This window comes from Battus philenor, unplaced genomic scaffold (genome assembly GCF_028537555.1).
Source record: "Battus philenor isolate CCGP_79_NKW_IND1 unplaced genomic scaffold, ilBatPhil1.0.hap1 SCAF_7, whole genome shotgun sequence".
Classification (NCBI taxonomy): Eukaryota; Metazoa; Arthropoda; class Insecta; order Lepidoptera; family Papilionidae; genus Battus; species Battus philenor.
Window position 1 is genome coordinate 2,582,362 of NW_027181737.1, and position 19,522 is coordinate 2,601,883.

At 35.2% G+C, this 19,522-nt stretch overlaps 1 protein-coding gene across 1 annotated transcript; it reads left to right on the forward strand.

Annotated features, from left to right (window-relative positions):
- Positions 1–2,932: 2,932 nt before the first annotated feature.
- On the forward strand, positions 2,933–16,657 carry LOC137931107 (lysosomal proton-coupled steroid conjugate and bile acid symporter SLC46A3-like). The gene is made up of 7 exons (XM_068774507.1): positions 2,933–3,703; positions 4,041–4,200; positions 5,535–5,636; positions 6,596–6,733; positions 7,402–7,485; positions 8,552–8,708; positions 16,501–16,657. The coding sequence occupies exons 1-7, from the start codon at positions 2,933–2,935 to the stop codon at positions 16,655–16,657; spliced, it is 1,569 nt and encodes a 522-aa protein (XP_068630608.1).
- Positions 16,658–19,522: the final 2,865 nt, after the last annotated feature.

Sequence of the window (19,522 nt, forward strand, 5' to 3'; positions counted from 1 at the left end):
TTTTGTAGTTTAAATTTATACCACCATGTTACGTGCAACGACATAAGATAATTTTTTTTGGTGCAAGTTCATATAAAAATTTCCTTAGTAATTCAACAACCATATCAAATCAGCGTACGATGTTCTCCCGTAAGATTGACACACAACTTTTGTAACGTTGAAAGTCGCTAGTTTCAGGCCGCTTTCGGGTCCTATTGGAAATCTATGGGAGAGTTCTGTGTCAAGCAGTACACGCAGTCGTCCACTGAAAAGCAAAGGCCTCTCACATAGATATACATATTATTATTTTTCTCGTACCCCTATCTTTGGTGGGACAGGGACTTTACAGGCAACTTATTTTTTCACATAGTTATTTATTATTTCCATTCTCTCCTTTCGTTCTTCACATATTCTTTCAATCTATTCTTTCATGCCACATTTCTGATATCTTTCCCTTTTACTCTGTGACCTTTTATTCCTCCCTCATTACATGTTACATTTTAACTTTATTTCTTTTCGTGTACATTTTTATCACATTTTATATCACATTTTGAGTTACATTTTATCACATTTTTTCTTATTGTCTATTTAAACACATAGATATATCTATGGAAGGATGTACCATAGTCCTCAGGCTAGGCAGACGGGGTGGCAGTGTACCACACTGGTTATGGTACGCAGAGGCTATGTTGCGCGTACTCTGGAAACTTGTTTCTGAACAGTGGCAACGTTATATTTGATGCACATATTGTGAATTATATGAAATTGTATCCTGGGCATTGAACGTGTGACTTACGACCGCAAGCAAGAGTTCTCTACCGCTGAGCTATCAGTGCTTGACTCAATGACCTCAGAGTCAGTGCAAGTCCTGTGGTTGAAATGATGATGATATATGACCTGTCATTTTTTGGCAAACAGTAGTATTTATATGGCTTAATTACGTTCACTTTTATAAAAGTCTTTTGCCAAGTTAAACGAGTTACAAATATTCACTTTTCTTTAATAATTGCACTAGCAACATGAGATAAATTTAATATGTATTACACAATTACTTGAACAGTGGTATAGTAGGCTGTGATATATGATTCATAATTTGTGCATTAATTACGTGAGATAGCCACTGCTCACAGATAAAGTTTTCAGAGGACGAGTAGTAGCGTCCTCTGTGTAACATAATATCGATTATGTTATATCCTCATTTAGATATCTTTGGGGGAAACATATGCTTTGCAGTAAGCGTCTGACGACAAAACGACGAAATATCTTGAAGGTTATGATGACAATGTGATAATATATAAAAATCGGTAAAAAAAACTTTTAAGGTAAACGGTTTTTAAACGGTTTTATTTGATACCCATATTGTGGTGGTTGTGGAAAAATATGTACCTAGTCCGCCATATTGGAACGGCGTCCATCTTGAATTTTAAATTTTGACACAATCATCGTGTTTTACTAGTGTAGCCCTTTCATTTGATTCCCATATTGAGGCGTTTAAGGAAAAATATGTAATCCGCCATTTTGTATCGGCGGCCATCTTAGATTTATAATGTTATTGATTTTATTATATTGTATTGTCATCTAAATTAAATGTGTTTACCAAATTTCAGATCAATCTGACAACGAGAAGGTGCGTAAATTTCATTTTCTAATTTTGACCCAAATAAATAAACAAATAAATTCCGTACGAATCGAACTAAATAAAACCGTTTAATAATATAATATAACCAAAAATAAACATACAACTTTAAGGTTAAGAAATGTTTCCACAGGTATAACAGAGTATTTTATAAAATTAAAAAAAGGTCTTTCATTCCCAATTATCTCAGAACAGGATAATAAGAAAAAAAATGTCAAATGTTTACAAGGAATGCTTAGTATTTTTCTCGTTCTAATTTTAAAAACTTTTTTCTTGTTAAAAACAAAATAGGCGCTTGAAATAATGAGGTCTTGAGAGTTATCGGATTTTAGAGAAACATTTTTATGAAATCTATTAACAATTATTTCCACATGACAAAATTTATACAGGGTCCTCTTATTATGAATTTTTAATTTTAAACATAAATTTACACATGACTAGCAAATATCTCTGAAAACAGCAGAAATTTATTCATGTCTTATACAGAGCAATAAGTTTTATAGTAACAAGTCTTTGTGTTTGTGAAACAATATTAAATAAAAACTAATATATTCGAAAAAATCAATCGCTGAATCAAACGACGAAAGACAATGTTCACAGTGCCTTAAAACGACAGTTGTTCAACGAAATATGTCTCATTTTTCTATGAGATCGAATCAGATAGAGATCCTTAGATTTGTTCGGCAAGATGGCAACCAAAAAAAGCTAACACATCGTGGAAGATCTTATTTGACTTGTGAGAAGAGTTCAATGGAATCCATTTATCATTTTATACAGGTGTATAACACAATACGTCATACACACATACGTACATGTAATTTTGAAAAGACAACCTTTTTAGACTGTTCATCTAAAGTGATTTTTGTAAATTTATTTTTAAATTTTTCTCTCAAATTGTTCGTTAATTATTAATACGAAGAAACAATAGGACAGAGACGTCCGTCTACGAGGTAAACAGACGACCTAGTTACGATCGTCGTACAAACAGGCTGGACGCTTTCAACCCGGCCTTTCGAGAATCTCCAGAGCAAGTCATGTCTAACAATGAACGGTGTACGGATGAAATTATGTTGGTATGATTTATATAATAGCTTTAACAGTGTGATCTGGAAGCATAAGGAAAATTATTAAATACATAAATATCATAGTACACATAAATTATACTGCAAAGTAGCATAGGACCAATATTTGTCAATTCCTATAAATAATGTAGTTGATAATTTTCTTTATTTAAATATTCCATATCTTGAACCAATATTAGATCGCACAAATAAATTTATACGTAAGATTAAATTCAGTTCAAGTGACAACATCAAAATGGGTACACGCGAGGAGGAGCCTCTTAAAGAAGAAAGTAAAATAAAAAAGAAGAGCTTGAGAGAGAAAATAGCTTACATAAAAGAGAACATAACTTTAGAGCCAGTTTTAGCTGGATATGTTATACCTGGTGTGCTTTCTAGACTTGCAACACAAAATCTAAATCTAGATAAAGCATGTCGGGTCAATCTGAAATACAGCGATGCAGTATGCGATGCACTTATAGCGAAAGAAGGCATAGCGTATCAAAAAGAAGAGTTGGCTGTTCAACAGCTAATTGCTTCTATGGAGACTTGGAAAAATATCATACTGACAGCACTTCCGAGTTTCTTAATACTGTTCATAGGAGCGTGGAGTGATAGGACAGGAAGACGAAAAATATGCATTTTACTTCCAATCGTCGGAGATTTGCTGGCTTGTATAAGCAATATCTTAAACGCATATTTTTTCTACGAACTGCCTGTGGAAGTAACTATGTTCCTTGAGGCATTCTTTCCGGCTGTTACTGGCGGTTGGATTACCACGTACATGGGAGCTTTCAGTTACATAAGTGATATATCTTCAGAAGAAACTAGAACATTTAGAGTCGGTATAGCAAATCTGTGTTTGACAGCTGGAGGACCCATCGGTACGGCACTTAGTGGGATATTGTTGAAGTACATCGGATATTACGGGGTATTTTCGCTGAGCTCGTTTTTATACGTATGCAGCATATGTCATGGTGTATTTTACATAAAGGAACCTGAAAGACCTACGTTGGAAAAGAAAGAGGTAAAAATTTATTATTCGATATAACCATCGTTTAATCTTCTATTCCACACTTTTCATTATCTTTTTATTATTTTAATCTCTCATAAAGAGATCGACATCGAAGGAGGTTTAAGCTGAATACATGTTGTGATCAGGAACGTATTATAAATCTATAATTGAAAAATTAAGTTTCGTAAATTGACTCTAAATATAAAATTATTTTTATTATAATGATAAACGAATATTAATGAAAGTATTTCCATAATCACGTTAATAAAATATTATTAATATCACAATAATATTAATATATTGATTTTCAATGATACAATTTAATATAGAATGGAGAATTTTTTTCCAGGAGCAACAAACTGGTCTGCGAAATTTCCTGAAGTCATTTTTCGATATTAAACATGTAAAGGACACATTAACTGTTGCGTTCAAGAAAGGCCCGAATAATCGAAGACTCAAATCAATTCTAGTGCTTGCGTCTATTGCTTTTATATACGGACCCGCATACGGTTTGTTTTGAAAATATTTATTATCATTTAATTTAAGGTTCCGTGATCTTTCTATACTAAGTTTAGCATAATCTGAATTGATAACTATTTTCTGTGAATTCATATTAATTATACTATTAAAAAATATTCAAATAGGATATCTTTTCAATCTTCTATCTTAAGTATAAACATATAGGTGATATTTAACTGCTAAATTTTTCCACTGTATGTCCGAAAATAAAAAGATCAGATTTTTGTCTCTGTGTTATGCACTAATCGGTGTAACATAACTCCTGAAGATGCCCCGTGGAGAGGTGAAACACGTGTTGAGTAATTTGGCGGTGGCGGTTGTGTGATTCGCATTGTTTGCCGCATACGCATTTATCAGCGGGGCGGTGCATTTTATTGCACGACTACCACTGCATGTGCGGAAGTGGCTAAATATTGGTCCTTTTCTTACTTAGGATGGACTTCCGCGAGGTAACGCCTGATTCCATTAAAAACAGATTTTTGTGATCAGGGCTGGTCAGTTAAATTTATTCAAATAAAATCACTATTGAAGAATAATTACTTCTACGATGGTGCGAAAAGAGAGTATTGTATCTCGCTATATTCGGTCGATAGTCAGTCCGATTTGGATCACGTCCGTTAAGATCACGTCACTTATTCGTACAGCCACGCATCACAGCCCTATCTTATTTGCAACTGTTATAAAAATTATTTAACAATATATACATTATTCTGTTAAGTTGTCTATTTGTGTAGTTTGATTAGTGTAGTCAGAGAGAGAGAGCATTTTTTTCCTTGTCCCAAATAAATTTAATAAGCTGGTTTCAAATCTTAAAAACTGTCAATAAATAAAAAATATGATACAGTCACACAATTTTTTACAATGTAAATACGTTCCTTAGAAAAGCGTGCATAAAAAAGATCGTTTATAAAAGATTTAGTTGTACATATCTATTACATTATGATCTAAGCCAGTGTTTCCCACCATGGGATCCACGCCCCAGAGGAGGACAATTTGATTTCTAAGGAGGGAAATTCAAAAGTGGACTCGATACAAGTTTATTCGTTACGCTTTAATATAAAAATTATGGACGTTACCTAGGGGAGCGTAAGAATTTAAAAAATGCTGAGGTAAGACTTGGCACGAAAAAGGTTGGAAAGTATTGATCTAAGTAGTATTACTTAATAACAAAATAATGGTAAGTATTAATAAATTTGAGAATTTATTGAGTCTATAAGAAACTAGTAAGTTAATAATATATTTTCTAAAAGGCTATGTTAGTAACGGGTCAGAAATTTAGATGTGTATTTCCTTATTTTCTTTAAAATATTTTTGTAATTTTCAGGTGAATTCACGATACGGTATCTATTTACAAGATACCGTTTCAACTGGGACGCTGTTAAATACAGTTTTTACAACACCTTTTACATCTGTATACATACACTCGGTACGTGTGTTTTAAAACTTTTTTACTACTATTCTTACTGCTTTGATGAAATTCGTATTGTGAAAGGCATGCATGTCGCAGTAAGATCGAAAAGAATGTGTTTTGGATTGATCACTTTATTGTTTTAATGTCTTAATAAATATCTCTTTAACCTAGTCAAATTTTATCAATCGGAGATTTATTTTTTAAAAACTAAATTAAACATTACTGCATTGTACTTGTTAGCCGATTTTAGGACTATTTTAACATTGAGCCATCTAATGAGGTATATCGTAAGCTATCATATCTCAGATCCGTATTTCATCACTAGCAACACACATAGGTCAAAGATCTCCATCTTCAGACATTGCGGTATTTTGGACGAGAAAACTTTTAGGAGGTTGCCGAGTTAGATATTGCTTCCTTCAAGTTAAACTAACCATTCTGGATAGGTTCTAGTCAACAATGTCACGATAGATTTCTATAGTGTGTGAACTTATCGTACTTACAACATAGTTTAACAGATTTAAGATGATCATACTAATTTCAGTTATGACTTTCGTGAGAAATATAGTTATTCATCACCAGAGAATTATAGCACAGAACAAGAAGTTTACCTTTTAAATTTTTGCAATTGTAAAGGCGTAAATATCCAACAGTGAACGTCTTATGGCTGAAATAATTATAGCGATGTTAAAATTGAATATATTTTTAAGAGATTAGTTTTTATTATTCTAAAAAAATGTGTATGTCACCTTTCGTATTTACGAATTATGAATATTACCCGGCATTTGATTAGACAAATAAGGAACATATTTATCGGTTATTTTAATCTTTTATAAACACAATCAGTTTTAACTATGAATACTTAAAAAACTGTGTAAAGGCTACATATTTAAAGAACAGTTAAAGCATTCTACATGTTGGTTGTATGTTTTTACAATTTATTACTGGCAAATTAAAATAATTTTTTTTTTCAGGAGCACTCATTTCAATAAGTCTATTTAGCAGAAAATTTAAGTGGGACGATTCAATATTGGGTCTTATTTCCAACATAAGTAAGATCATAGGCGGATTGGCAACAGGATTATCGAGAAACAGTTTGGAAATGTACTTGGGTATACTTTCTTCCTTTTTAATTATTTATCGCATATATATAACTACAGCTATACTGTGATCAATAAGTAAGGTGAAGTTATGTTTTGTTTTCTGAGACATTTATCTTCCGAACTGGCGAAATACTCATCTTGAGGTCAATAAGCGATGTAATCGGGGATTAGGAAGGCAGGTAATCTTTTTTCTAAGTCGATAGGACTATATTATTGGAAAAAAAAAGTCAACTGACATCGTTCTGCAACCGCCATATTTACCTAATTTGAGGCAGTGAGTTTTCTGGCTTGAGGAGATAAACCTAATCAAAGAAGATATTGAAGGCCATACCAGAAAAAGGCTATTCCGACTAAAAAAAGCGTTAGCAAAAGTGCGTTTTATTGAACGATTATTACTTTGAACGCGATAAAATTAGTTTGGAAGAATAAATAAAGAATATGCATTTAAAAAAAATCGCCTTAATTATTGATCACGGTTTAATACTTATAAACATTTATTTATTACATACTACACACACACTCACATATATATATATATATATATATATATAAATTACCACCACCACAAGTCCAACAATGGACGTTAAGCTCTTGAAATGATAATAAATAGTGTATTGATATAAAAGATTACTTGATAAATTAATGTAATTATTAATCTATTTTATAATTCTTTACAGCCGTCGCTGTTGAAATGTTCAACGCTACATCTTTCACAGCTTTGAGATCTATTTCATCCAAGCTGGTCTCTAGTGATGAGTTAGGTATGTTTTATTTTTGTTTACTTTATGTATAAGTCCAGTATTTCCGTATGTTATGGACTTTTGTAAAAGTTGACGATCTTATCGCGCCCTCTACGTTTTTCTAAAGCACTGTTAGTTGGCCCACTACCTACTTTACACTGTGGAGTTTCCTTGAAGGCGTATCAAGCGTTTCGACTCAACGGTTCAGATCGGCATAACCGGAGTATGGAACGCTCTGCCAGCTTCGTTATTTCCGTAGAATTATAACCCAGATCTCTTCAGTGTCAAAGTAAATAGGTAGCTATAAAATTTCTGTGCATTATTTGAGAACACGTGGTCGCTCTCTAACATGCGAGATGGCGGTCAAACCCGGACAAGAAAGCTTAAATAAAAAAAAAATGAAACCCGACTAAGTTTATTTTTTCAGATTAGGACGTATTTGGTAATCCAGTATTATTTATTTTACTGACTTCATAATATTAGACTCGATTTGATTGTAGTTTATTTCAAATTGGTCTCTTCTAGCATTGTTTTCTGTGCGTATCTTATGAAGATATCAAATATCTGAGCTAAGATTTTTACGATAGCCCTTGAAATTCGTCATTGTAAGGTCGAAACTAAGCGATTTCAGCGTTCTATCAACGGCAAAGCAATAAATCAATAAAAAGAACAAGTATAATAGAAGTAATAAACAAGAGTGATAAAATAGCTGTGGCATTAGAAATGTAAATTAAGTGCTATATAAATAATAAAAAAGAGCAACTAAGAATAAATATTTTTTTAAAACGAACCAAAAAAATATTAAACGTAAAATTGTATAAATCTGGACGTAAGGCGGAGGAAGTTAGTCGAAGTATTGAATGAGAGTATGGAAAGGAATGAAAGATATTGTGAATGAAATTAGAAGAAAGAATGAAAGACATTGATAAGGACAAAAAAATGTATGGAAATTAAATAACATTATATATAGGGGTTCAACGAGAGGCCACATAAAAATCCAACCAAAAAAACAGTAAAAATGTGAATGCCAACTGGCAAATGGTATTTTTTATTGATGCAAAAAAATTTCAAACATTTTTTTTTTCAGGGAAAATGACGTCATTTTTCAACTTGATGGAAGTAATGACATCAATGGTATTCGGGCCTTGCTATTCATGGATATATATGATGACATTGAAAATAGATGCCGGCATCGTGTACTACATAAGTACTGCGCTCACCGTGCCACCTATTCTGATATTCGGGTATGAAATATCAAAAATTTCTTTGTACTGAAATATTACAGAAACTTAGGTTCATGTCAGCTGATAGACGTCTATTGCAAGGTATAAACCTCTCCCAAGGTCACCACCATGACCGATCTTCTCTCTGAGACCTTGACAATGTCGTTAAGCTTAAATTAAATGCAATCAAACATGTCATATCAACGCATTGCGAGCTCAGCGCTTGGAGTGTTCGGACGTGTCTCACGACTTTGCCGCCTCCCTTAGAGCTGACTTGCAATTAGGTTCGCTGTCTTGCACCCCAGTGCAAGATATATCGGCGCACGTCGTTTGGAAGTGCGGATCTGTCCTCGTGACTTATCCGCCGACCTCTCGACTGTAGCAGCCCGCCAAATCCGCGCCCCTGTGCACGGATTCGCTACGATCGGCGTTTGGAGTGTCGGACGTGTCTTCGGACTTCCCCGCATCCCGTAGTTGCCGACGTAGTGTCCGCTTCTTGCACTTTTCAGTGCAAGAAAGACCTGTGTATAGCATTTGGAGTGTCGGACGTGTCTTCGGACTTCCCCGCCTCCCTTAGCAGCTGTCACAGATTACTGTTTCGAACTGTAAAGAACGTCTGAAGTCGTCCCCGAGAAGCCGGCAGTGATCGCACGTCCAGTCTGCGAACGGTCGCGGATTGCGTTGCTCCTGTCCCTTCGGTCCGGACGGCTCCTCCGTCGTGGCAGTCAAGAAGCAAGCCGCAAACCGAACTACGCGTTCGGTCAACACCCGTCGGCTTGCCCGCTCCCCGCGCCCCGCGCATCGATACACGTCGCGCGTCGTCTCCGTCCTCCCCCACCCCGGGGTGGGGTCGCGATCCGCGTCGACTTGGCACTTCCCCCCCTCCAACGGCACCCCCGCGCGGGTCGCTTAGGGTAATTAGGTAGGTAAGGCTAGGACCGTTAGGCGCGTTACTACGGACGCCGGGTGACGCCGCGTCCGTACGACCGTTTAGGGTTCTGTCTTCGCCGAGCGTAGTTCGATTCACTGACGCGTTGTGACGCTCAGTGACGCGGGTTTACCTCTCGCCGGTCACCGCTGCCCGGCACAGGGGAACCCAGTGTGACCTCAGAGGTCACTTCAATTAGATTTCGCGTTCCCACGCTCTATATCGTTCCGCGCGTACGATAACCCCCGCCCTCCCTCTCTGTCGTAAGGCAGGGAGGTGTCGCGTGTTCCTTATACACCTTTACAATGGCGCAATCATGGCGTCACTACACGGGTCCTCCATTCGATCTAAAATCTCCCCCTAAGTCTTCAAAGGCCATCGACGACCTCAAACAGGCGGGTCTCCCAATAATTGATGCGAAGCGCATGTCGTCGCTTCGCACCAAACTCCCCATGCCACTCATCATGGCTACCTTAGAACTCTCCGCCGAAGGGAAGCGTATCTTTGCCCTCAAAGATATCTGCTCCCTGTCAGGTGTCTCATTCGAGGCACCCCACCGTAGAGGCATCGTCGGGCAATGCCACAGATGTCAACTCTACGGGCACTCCGCCCGCAACTGTTTCTCCCGCCCTCGGTGCGTCAAGTGCCTAGGGGACCACGGGACAACAGATTGCCCTCGTCCCGCTGTTACAGAGACGCCGCCCGCGTGCGTGCTCTGCAAATCCGAAGGCCACCCAGCCAACTATAAGGGCTGTCTTAAGGCGCCTAAAAAACGCCGCACAGGCCGCCGCCCCCCGCGCCCCTCAAAAAACGCAGTCCGACCCCCCACCTCAGCCCCCGCGGCAATAGTTTCGAAGCCCACTTTGAAACTTACTCCCCCGCCACCCCCGCCGGCCACTTCAGCTTGGGCGAAGCCTCTCTACCCGAGAAGCAAGCCCGCCTCACTCCCCACCGCTCCGCCGGTTGCCCGTGAGCAACCGAAACCCGCCAAACCCGCCACCGGGTCCCCTTCACCAGCCGAGGACCTCAAATCCTTGGCACAATACCTCGCCAATATAGATCTTGACGAGGTCTCCATTCTCGCTGCGAAACTACGTAAAGCCTCCGGTCCCTCGGAGCGCTTTATGTGTATCGCAGAGCACTCGGCCCTACTCGCCGCTCTTAAAGCAGAGTTTAAATAAACTTTGCTTCCCCTCTCTCACATTATGACGTAACTCTCACATCGATTCTCGTCGATTTCGATGCACTTACATGCACTACTCACTTACTCATATTACGGCGGCCGCGTCCGCCTTATTCGTTTAAAGCGAGGGCGGTCCGGAGAGGCCCGTGTCACTCCCGACCGCCGTGTAGTCCTCGCTTCGCGTTACATAACAAACACATTCATACACTACACTATACACCTATACGGTTATAGTCTCTCACGTTTGGTCGTCATCGCCGCTACTGTGGTACGTTCCGCAGCCCATAAAATTTCGGCCCGTAGACCCCTGTTCTACGGGTTCCATTTAGATGAAGCTGTAAAAACCATAACCGGTTAGCAGCAATAACTTCACCAGATATCGTATCGTATCGTACATGTCATATAAGGATTAGTATATAATATCTTATAGTTGCAAACTATATAATTAATTCGAATATTTGGCTTCAAGGATTTTTATAATAGCAACACTCAACAGTTTGTACTTTAATATCTATTTATAACAATAAGTCTTTTAATTCGTGACATATTTTCGAAAAAAAAATCAATAATATTATAAGGAGTACGATGTCGGCGCGGCACTCGGATTAATCGTATTCCAACGCTAATTCTTTTTTCAAAATGCTTTGAATAATGTGAAGATAATGAAAAGTCGGTCATATAAGGAGATTTGAGGTCACCCAGAGAGCAATGGAGAGGGCTATGCTCGAAATTTTGGTATGATCGAATTAGAAATGAGGGTATCCGCAAAAGAACCAAGATCATTGTGGCTCCAAGAATTGCTCGTCTGAACTGACAGTTGGTAGAGCACATCGCTTGTGTAACGGATAGCCGTTGGGGCCGAAAGGTTCTTAAATAGCGACCACGAGTCGGTAAAAGGGGTGGGAAAGCCTCCATTGGGTGGACCGACAATATAGTTAAGGTTGTGGAAAGTCGCCAGATGCAGGCAGCGCAGGCATTTTTTGAGGAAGCTTATGCCTTGTAGTGGGCGTCAGTCAGCTGAAAAGAAAAAGAAAAGAGTGAAAATTGTGGAACATAAAATTAATGATATATTATTTTCAATATACAGAGTGTTTGGTTATATCTAATGGATTCAGGCGTTACTTTGCGGAAGTCCATCCTAAGTAAGAATAGGACTAACGTATAGCTACTTCCGCTATATAGCAGGAGTCGTGCAATAAAATGCACCGCCCACCAACCCGCTGATAAATGCGCATGCGACAAACAATGCGAATTACACAACTAACCGCTAAACCACTCAAAACGTGTTTCACCCCTTCACGGGGCATTCTCAGGAGTAATGTTACATCGGTTAGTGCCAAAAGCACTCGGTGTTTTGTAGGATATTAGTCCTTTTCTTACTTATGTTTGTATTTGATTAATTTTTATATTTGTATATAGGTGTAAAAGGTTGAAAGAGATGGATTACACCTATATCACATATAATCTCTATGAAGTGATAACTTAGAAATATGTTACATTGATTTATTTATTATATATTGGAATGGGACAGTCTAAAAAATTCTTACAGAATAAAATCTTAAGGGATAGATAGAAAGTAGTAATGTGAGTATTTTTAAAACGAATTTCGTATTTTGCTATAATTTCGTTATTTATTATTTCTGAAGCCATTTATTTTTGGATAAAGTGTACCATTCATTAATTCACATCGTATAAGTGACCCCTTTATTGTAGTTCTTTATTGTTCATCCCTTAAAAGTTTTATATTTATCAATCTATATATTCTACGGAAAATTTCTGGAAAATAACTTATCGTCACTTTCAACAATAACTATAATAATGAATGCGTTATGTACACAGACAGAATTGGCGCCATATTAGCCTAGATCTATTTCTAAATATTTATCATTTATAATATTTACATTTAACAAAGAAACCCATTTGCTGTTGATAAATATTAACTATAGTTTGTAGTACTCCTTGTATTTAAACATATAGTTGATATTATTATACGGGAACAGGATACTTACAAAACACGTTGTAAATTGTAACTTCTATCCCAAATAACATTTATATTATTTTAGTTAAGTTTCGAATAGTCTTAAAAAAGAACGAATTCGGTGAAATCGTTCTCAAGTTATGACGTGGCTAAAATAAAGAGGAATTTTAAATATGCAAGTTGATTGGTTATCGATGTAAAAGATTTAAATTGGTGAAAGAACAGCTCATTTGTAAATAAAAACCTTTAAAATATTTACACCAATATTCATGCTCATCTTAAATATTTAATGAAATCAGGCGTTATTTTGCGGAAGTCCATCCTAAGTAAGAAAAGGACCAATATATAGCTACTTCCACCAATGCAGTAGTAGTCGTGCAATAAAGTACACCGCCCGCAACACAGAGTCTGTGTTTGGCACTAATCGGTGTAACATAACTCCTGAAGATGCCCCACGAGGAATGGAACACGTGTTGAGTGATTTAACGGTGGTAATTGTGTAATTCGCATTGTTTGCCGCATGCGCATTTATCAGCGGGCTGGCGGGCGGTGCACTTTGTTGCACGACTACAACTGCATGTGCGAAATTGGGTAAATATTGGTCTTTTTCTTACCTATATCCAATCCGTCTACATAAAGAGATCGCTCTGATTTTTATTGGAATTCGAAAAGTCAATAATTTATTGCTGAACAAATTCTGCACTAACAGATAGTAAACATTTTTTTTTATTTATACAACCTTTTTACAATGTTTGTAATGACGGAATATGTGTTATATATAATTATTACTTTGTTTATTATTTCCAAGCATATTGGTTTTTGGAAATATGGTACCTTATATTATTTGACTGCAATTAAGCTTTACATTCGCCTGTTTTAAGTCTTTATACCTGAGACTTAATTGATTTCTAAGACGGATTTTTAACCTAATTGGAGGTTAAACTTGAGATGTTCCAATTTTAAGTACGAACTAAATAAACCAAGGAAAAGTCACATATTTTACTAATTTTCAGCTCTTGATGTTTTATTGGCCCGGCTTACAAACATATATATCAAGAAGGCAGATATATTTTATATAAAATATATGCCAGTCAAAAAAGAAATCTGTACGAATCACAAAACACAATCTTTAGCCACAAAATTGCTGCAAAATTAATTAATCACATCAAAATATGATAAGAAGTGAAATGTGTATTGTAATGTTTACATATCGCCGGTAGAAACAAACATATTATACATGTTATGCAAGAATTGCATATGTTATATATCAACAAGGAAAAAATATGACGAAATACGTCTTGATATAACATTTGTACTTATTTATCAAACGCGTGATGAGATAGTAAATATAATCTTTGTAATTTTAACTATGCAAATAATTTTTTACGCAAAGGTGTTAATAATGATCAGAAATTTTTTAAATGAATATACAGGCTGATTTGAAATAGACGTACAAGCTTTAAACGACCCAAGAACGAACGCATTTGCTATCAGTTATATATTAAGTACACCCTGTACACAAATCATTTGTTTCCAAATGATTAATGTTACGGTAATATAGTAAGGAAAAGCTTTTTAAAAATACTAATTGTTATATATTAAATTGATTATTGTTCTCTATCTCTCCCTGCAGGCTTTTTACTACCAGACGTTACTGATCTGTCGCATTCTGATAGAGTTTTAGAGTGATTACTTTAAACAGGCTGGTCTGATATAAATGTAATAGTTTTAAAGCTTTCTGCTAACAAGTGAGCTACACTTTCATAACTTTAAGGCTTTTATACCGATAAAAATCACCTTGTACAATTACAATTTCTATTTAACTAAGTCACGCCATAACTTGAGAACGATTTCGCCGATGTTATTTTTTTAAGACTACAACAATCTACCGAACACCTTGTATGTGTTTTAAAAAAAATCATTATTACAAGTGCTGTTTGACATCATTCCGTCAAAATATATCTAAATTTATACCGGTTGAAAACAATGGTTTTTAATAAAAAAAACTTGATGTATGCGATCTAAATATAACATAATTTTTATAATACTATTATAATAAACACAAGAAAAGTAGAGCGTTATACTTAAAGAAAGTGATAAGAGTGCGACGTTAATATGACTATTTATTTTGGTAAATAATGATGAGACCATACTGTCAAATATACTTATTTCACCAACTAGAAAGTTTTTTGATTGTTAAATATTTTATAAATTCGATAAAATTCAGGAAATAAGATTTTTAAATTATATTAACAATCTGTCTGCTCGTAAGATATATAGATAACATTATTGTATTCGCCATAATATATATAGACAGTTTTCAAATTGTCGTATATGAAATCTATCGCGGTCTATGTACATCAGTGGACATTCCAAGGCGCAAAATTATTAGTTTGCAATGTATTTGACGAAAATAATATAGGGTTTCCTGATGTAGATGTTTCATAGACGATATATTATAGATATGGATGAGTTGTAGCCCCGCGGTAGAGGATTGAGACTTCCAAACGTAGGTTGCGGATTGGATTTCGAGATACAATGTTAAATAATTCACACTTTGCGCTTTAGCTACATAAGATTGGAACTGCTCATAAACAAGTTCCTAGAGACTGGATAGCAGCGTCCTCTGTACAATGCCTCACTGCGATCGTCAAACTATCTTCAAGGATGGCGATTATGGTATACCATAATGGGGGTATACCTCCACCATACCACTCTATGGGGGTATATCCCCATAGATATCTTTATAGGCTATGCCTGACAGTGGTCATCTATAAGCTGAAACGATGATGATATTACCAAACATTTTATTATGGAACACCTTCTCGAAATAGGTTACGACCTCATAAAAGTGAGATGAGAATGATTAGTGCCTTATAGCGAATTTAAAATAATAATTGCATACTTACACCTACACTTATCTCAATAGTAAGTTAATAAATCTTTCTATGGACATTGTGTACACCTTTACTAAAGGGTCCTTTGTGTGGTTCGTGTTGAAATAATAATAATTATCAATAATAAATCGTATGACATTATACCTTTAAAAGTCAGGGCGGACCATTCGTATCGGATGGGAGACAGCATATTGTCGTCGTTTCAGATTCTAGACGCCCACTGCAATGCATATGCCACCCCCAAAGGTATTTATGGGGATATTTCAAAATCACCAAGCTTGGCAAGCGGGTTAAAGATCGCGGTATTATGGTACGCAGGGGACGCTGCAGTCCATCCTCTATAAGCTTATTTATGAGTAGCAGTAATCTCATATAATTAAGTAAGAAAAGGAACAATATTTAGCCACTTCCCCACATGCAGTGGTAGTCGTGCAACAAAGTGCATCGCCCGCCAGCCCGCTGATAAATGCGCATGCGGCAAACAATGCGAATTACACAACTACCACCGTTAAATCACTTAACACGTGTTACACCCCTCCATGGGGCATCTTCAGGAGTTATATTACACCGATTAGTAGAAACACAGAGGACTCTGTGTTTGGCAATAAACGGTGTGATGTTGGCATGTGCGGAAGTGGCTAAATATTGGTCCTTTTCTTACTTAGGATGAACTTCCGCAAAATAACGCCCGATTCTATTAAATACCATATAATTAATGCACATAGAGTAAATTATAGTCTTGGTCCTTACCGCTGGGCTAGTACGACTTGTATATATTTAAAAGTAATAGTAAAGTGTATTTGAAATAATTTAATAATTAATTACAGATGGTTTTACATGCAGCACAGAAAAATAAAAAACACCGTAAAGGACAATGAAGAATCAGATAAACACGAAAGCAATGAGAAACAATCACAACTGTCTACGAAAGAGGATTTACTAAACAGTATCGATTTGACGGATAACAAGATTTTTATTGAGTGATATTCAATATTCCTTTAAAAGCTTTCTATGGAATAATAAATGTTTTATTATTCATAAATAAAGATTTAAATAAAAATTCTTTTAATGGGTTTTTTTAAATTCCTTTTATTTATTAATATTTATATCATCTAAGATAATTAACAGTGGTCACATGACGTATATGAAAATAAGAAAAAAGACCCCAAATAGATACAATCTTGAATCAGACTGAGGTCCTCTTAAATAGCGCACTTCCAGTTAAGATACGAGGATTCCAAATGCACCTTTATCTGAAAAGAATCCATAATAAACGAGTTTTTATTTGTGACCATTTTTAATATCCTTAAAGTGTAAATTAAAAAGTTATATAGTTATATATATGATTTATTTTTTAGTATTAATTCTCCATATTATAAAAAAAAAGTTTTGGAAATTTGTTCAGTAAACTTTTCCAATTTACAAAATCATAATTCGGAGAAATTACACGGGGGTTTAACAAAAAAGATTTCTCTTATGTAATTATAATCAACGTGGCGATCTTTGAGAGAGGCATTTGCCTTCCAGTGGGAGTATATCGGCTGAAAAAAGAAAAAGGAGAATTATAATGGTTTTAAACTTATCTTCCATTGACTGGAGAAGCCCACACAACTCTTTTTTCATCTTCACTTTTTACTTGATTTAGGTAGTCCTCTAGAAGAATCGACGTCATACTAGTATCAAATATGGTTAATTAAAAGTAATCAATTCGAAGCTTCCTATGTCTATAGGTTGCAGATCGATATTTCTACGAGTATTAATACTAAAAATTTAATTAATGACCGAAAATTTATATACTGCACTAAAAGTAAGTCGTCTCATTCATTCAAATGCCACCCGTGTACATAATAATGCTAATATTTGATATCAGGTTGATATGTCTAATGAAATCTTGTTAATGAGTAATAAACGATAGTACAAGATGAAAACCTTGAACGATTGTTCTTCTTACAATCTAGAATGTTTTTAATATTCAATAATTACTGTAAATATTAATTATTTTGTAGCGATCTTTACAAAATTCCTTCCACGAAGAAATCTGAAACTTAGAAACTAAGCAATTTGTGGTTTATTAACGCTCAAATAACATATTTCTTAGAAGAGTTCTGGATTAAGAGAATATGCTAAATAAAATAAAATGGTTTTATAAACAAATTATATGTACATAATATTTGTTTTGAGTTAAATATTAAATATTAAACACATTTATTTCACAACTCTTAATTTTTTAAATTGGTAAATATTTGGTGGAAGCACTTCTCATTATTTCTTCAGATACCGGTTAGTTAACACTGTTCGATTTTTGAATTTCATGAATTTGAAAATGGAATAAAATTATTTACCTAAATACGTTGTTTCGCATGTTCGAATAATTCGACGAATAATCTTATTCCAAAATAAACATTGTAAAATGACGAACGAAAGAAACTGACATGGCTCAGTGGATTGGCAATTTGAAATGGCAGTGGATATGCCTCATAGAGAACAAAATGGCCGCTGAGATCTTTAGGTTCCGGAGTAGAGACCATCGATGTATGCTCGCAGCATAGAACATCAACCCAAGAGCTGGACAGAAGACTTTGTCTTCGGAAAACGCTGAATGTAGACCGCCTTCACCCTATTGAAAATGTATGAACGAGGATTAAATTAGTCAAACTTTGCTATTGTAAACAAAACTGTTTTATTATTTGTATGGTTTTGTTTAACGACCTATGTAACAACTAATTATAACATTGAATATTCCTTGTATAAACAATAAAGTGTTAATATTTTATCAATTTAAACTTTAAGATACGATAAAGATTTTTATGGTTCTATGCTTCATTAAAAATAAAAGTGGCTCGAGTGAAAACTTAAAAATATATTTATTGTCGAAGATTTACAACGATAACAGTTTTTATATAAAAATGTGTTCATATGTATCAAACGAAGCCTGTTGCAAATACAGAAGTTGTTATCGAAAAACAAACATTTCTGTAGTGCCTTTAAGTGGTGTAATAATTTATAACGATCTTTTGTTCAACTATTATCTCGTCCCAGTCGATATGGAAGCAACGTCAACACATTGTGCAAACAGTTATTAGTTCACTTTATGTTATAACAATGATAAATTTATCATTAGAGTGTGGTCCATTTTGAAACGATTTTTTTTCCATCATTAATAAATGTTGTAGTTTTCCTCATATTTCAATTATAATCAATTATACTCACATCACCAATCTTTAATGTATTAATGTTTAACTTGCAGTTGGTAAAATCAATATGCCGTGATAAAAAGGCATCGGCCACGAAAGCTGCCTGTTTTCGTATGTTACGTATGTATTTCGTATGTTGGAACGAATTAGACTTTGTTAAATAAACCATTTCATCATCAAATAACTCATGCGTTTCATGCACGAAACATATCAAGATCAAGCAAAATATTCTTACCGACATTTTGTATTCGTTGCATGCTACGTGAAGACATTGGTGATAGTGCGGTTTCATAGGCAATGTATCATACATTTCCATACAAAGAATAAATTTTTGGATTACACATTCCTAATACGGTAATAATGTGTTACGGTGCAATGGATAGACTTTTTTAAAATTGATTTAAAGTTTATGAAAAATCTAATTTTGTTTATGTCTTTTGTTAAATAAGTTTGTAGATTGTATTTTGCTATTTAAAAATATAACTTCGAAAGTAATTAACCTATTTCGTTAAAAAAATTGTTCAAAAATTAAAACATCCTCTGTAAAAAATTATGGTTTCGTTTGGTTTTTCTATCACGCTTCTTATTTAATAAGATAAATTATTATCAGGGAAACTGATAAATACAAAATAGCATTAGTTCGTTCGAAACTTTC

What these genes read in the sequence shown, in the direction of transcription:
- LOC137931107 (XM_068774507.1), top strand. Translation starts at nt 2,933, where the DNA reads ATGGGTACACGCGAGGAGGAGCCTCTTAAAGAAGAAAGTAAAATAAAA. An exon ending in CTACGTTGGAAAAGAAAGAG is followed by an intron (nt 3,704 to 4,040) that starts GTAAAAATTTAT and finishes ATTTTTTTCCAG; the next exon opens with GAGCAACAAACTGGTCTGCG. An exon ending in TATATACGGACCCGCATACG is followed by an intron (nt 4,201 to 5,534) that starts GTTTGTTTTGAA and finishes TGTAATTTTCAG; the next exon opens with GTGAATTCACGATACGGTAT.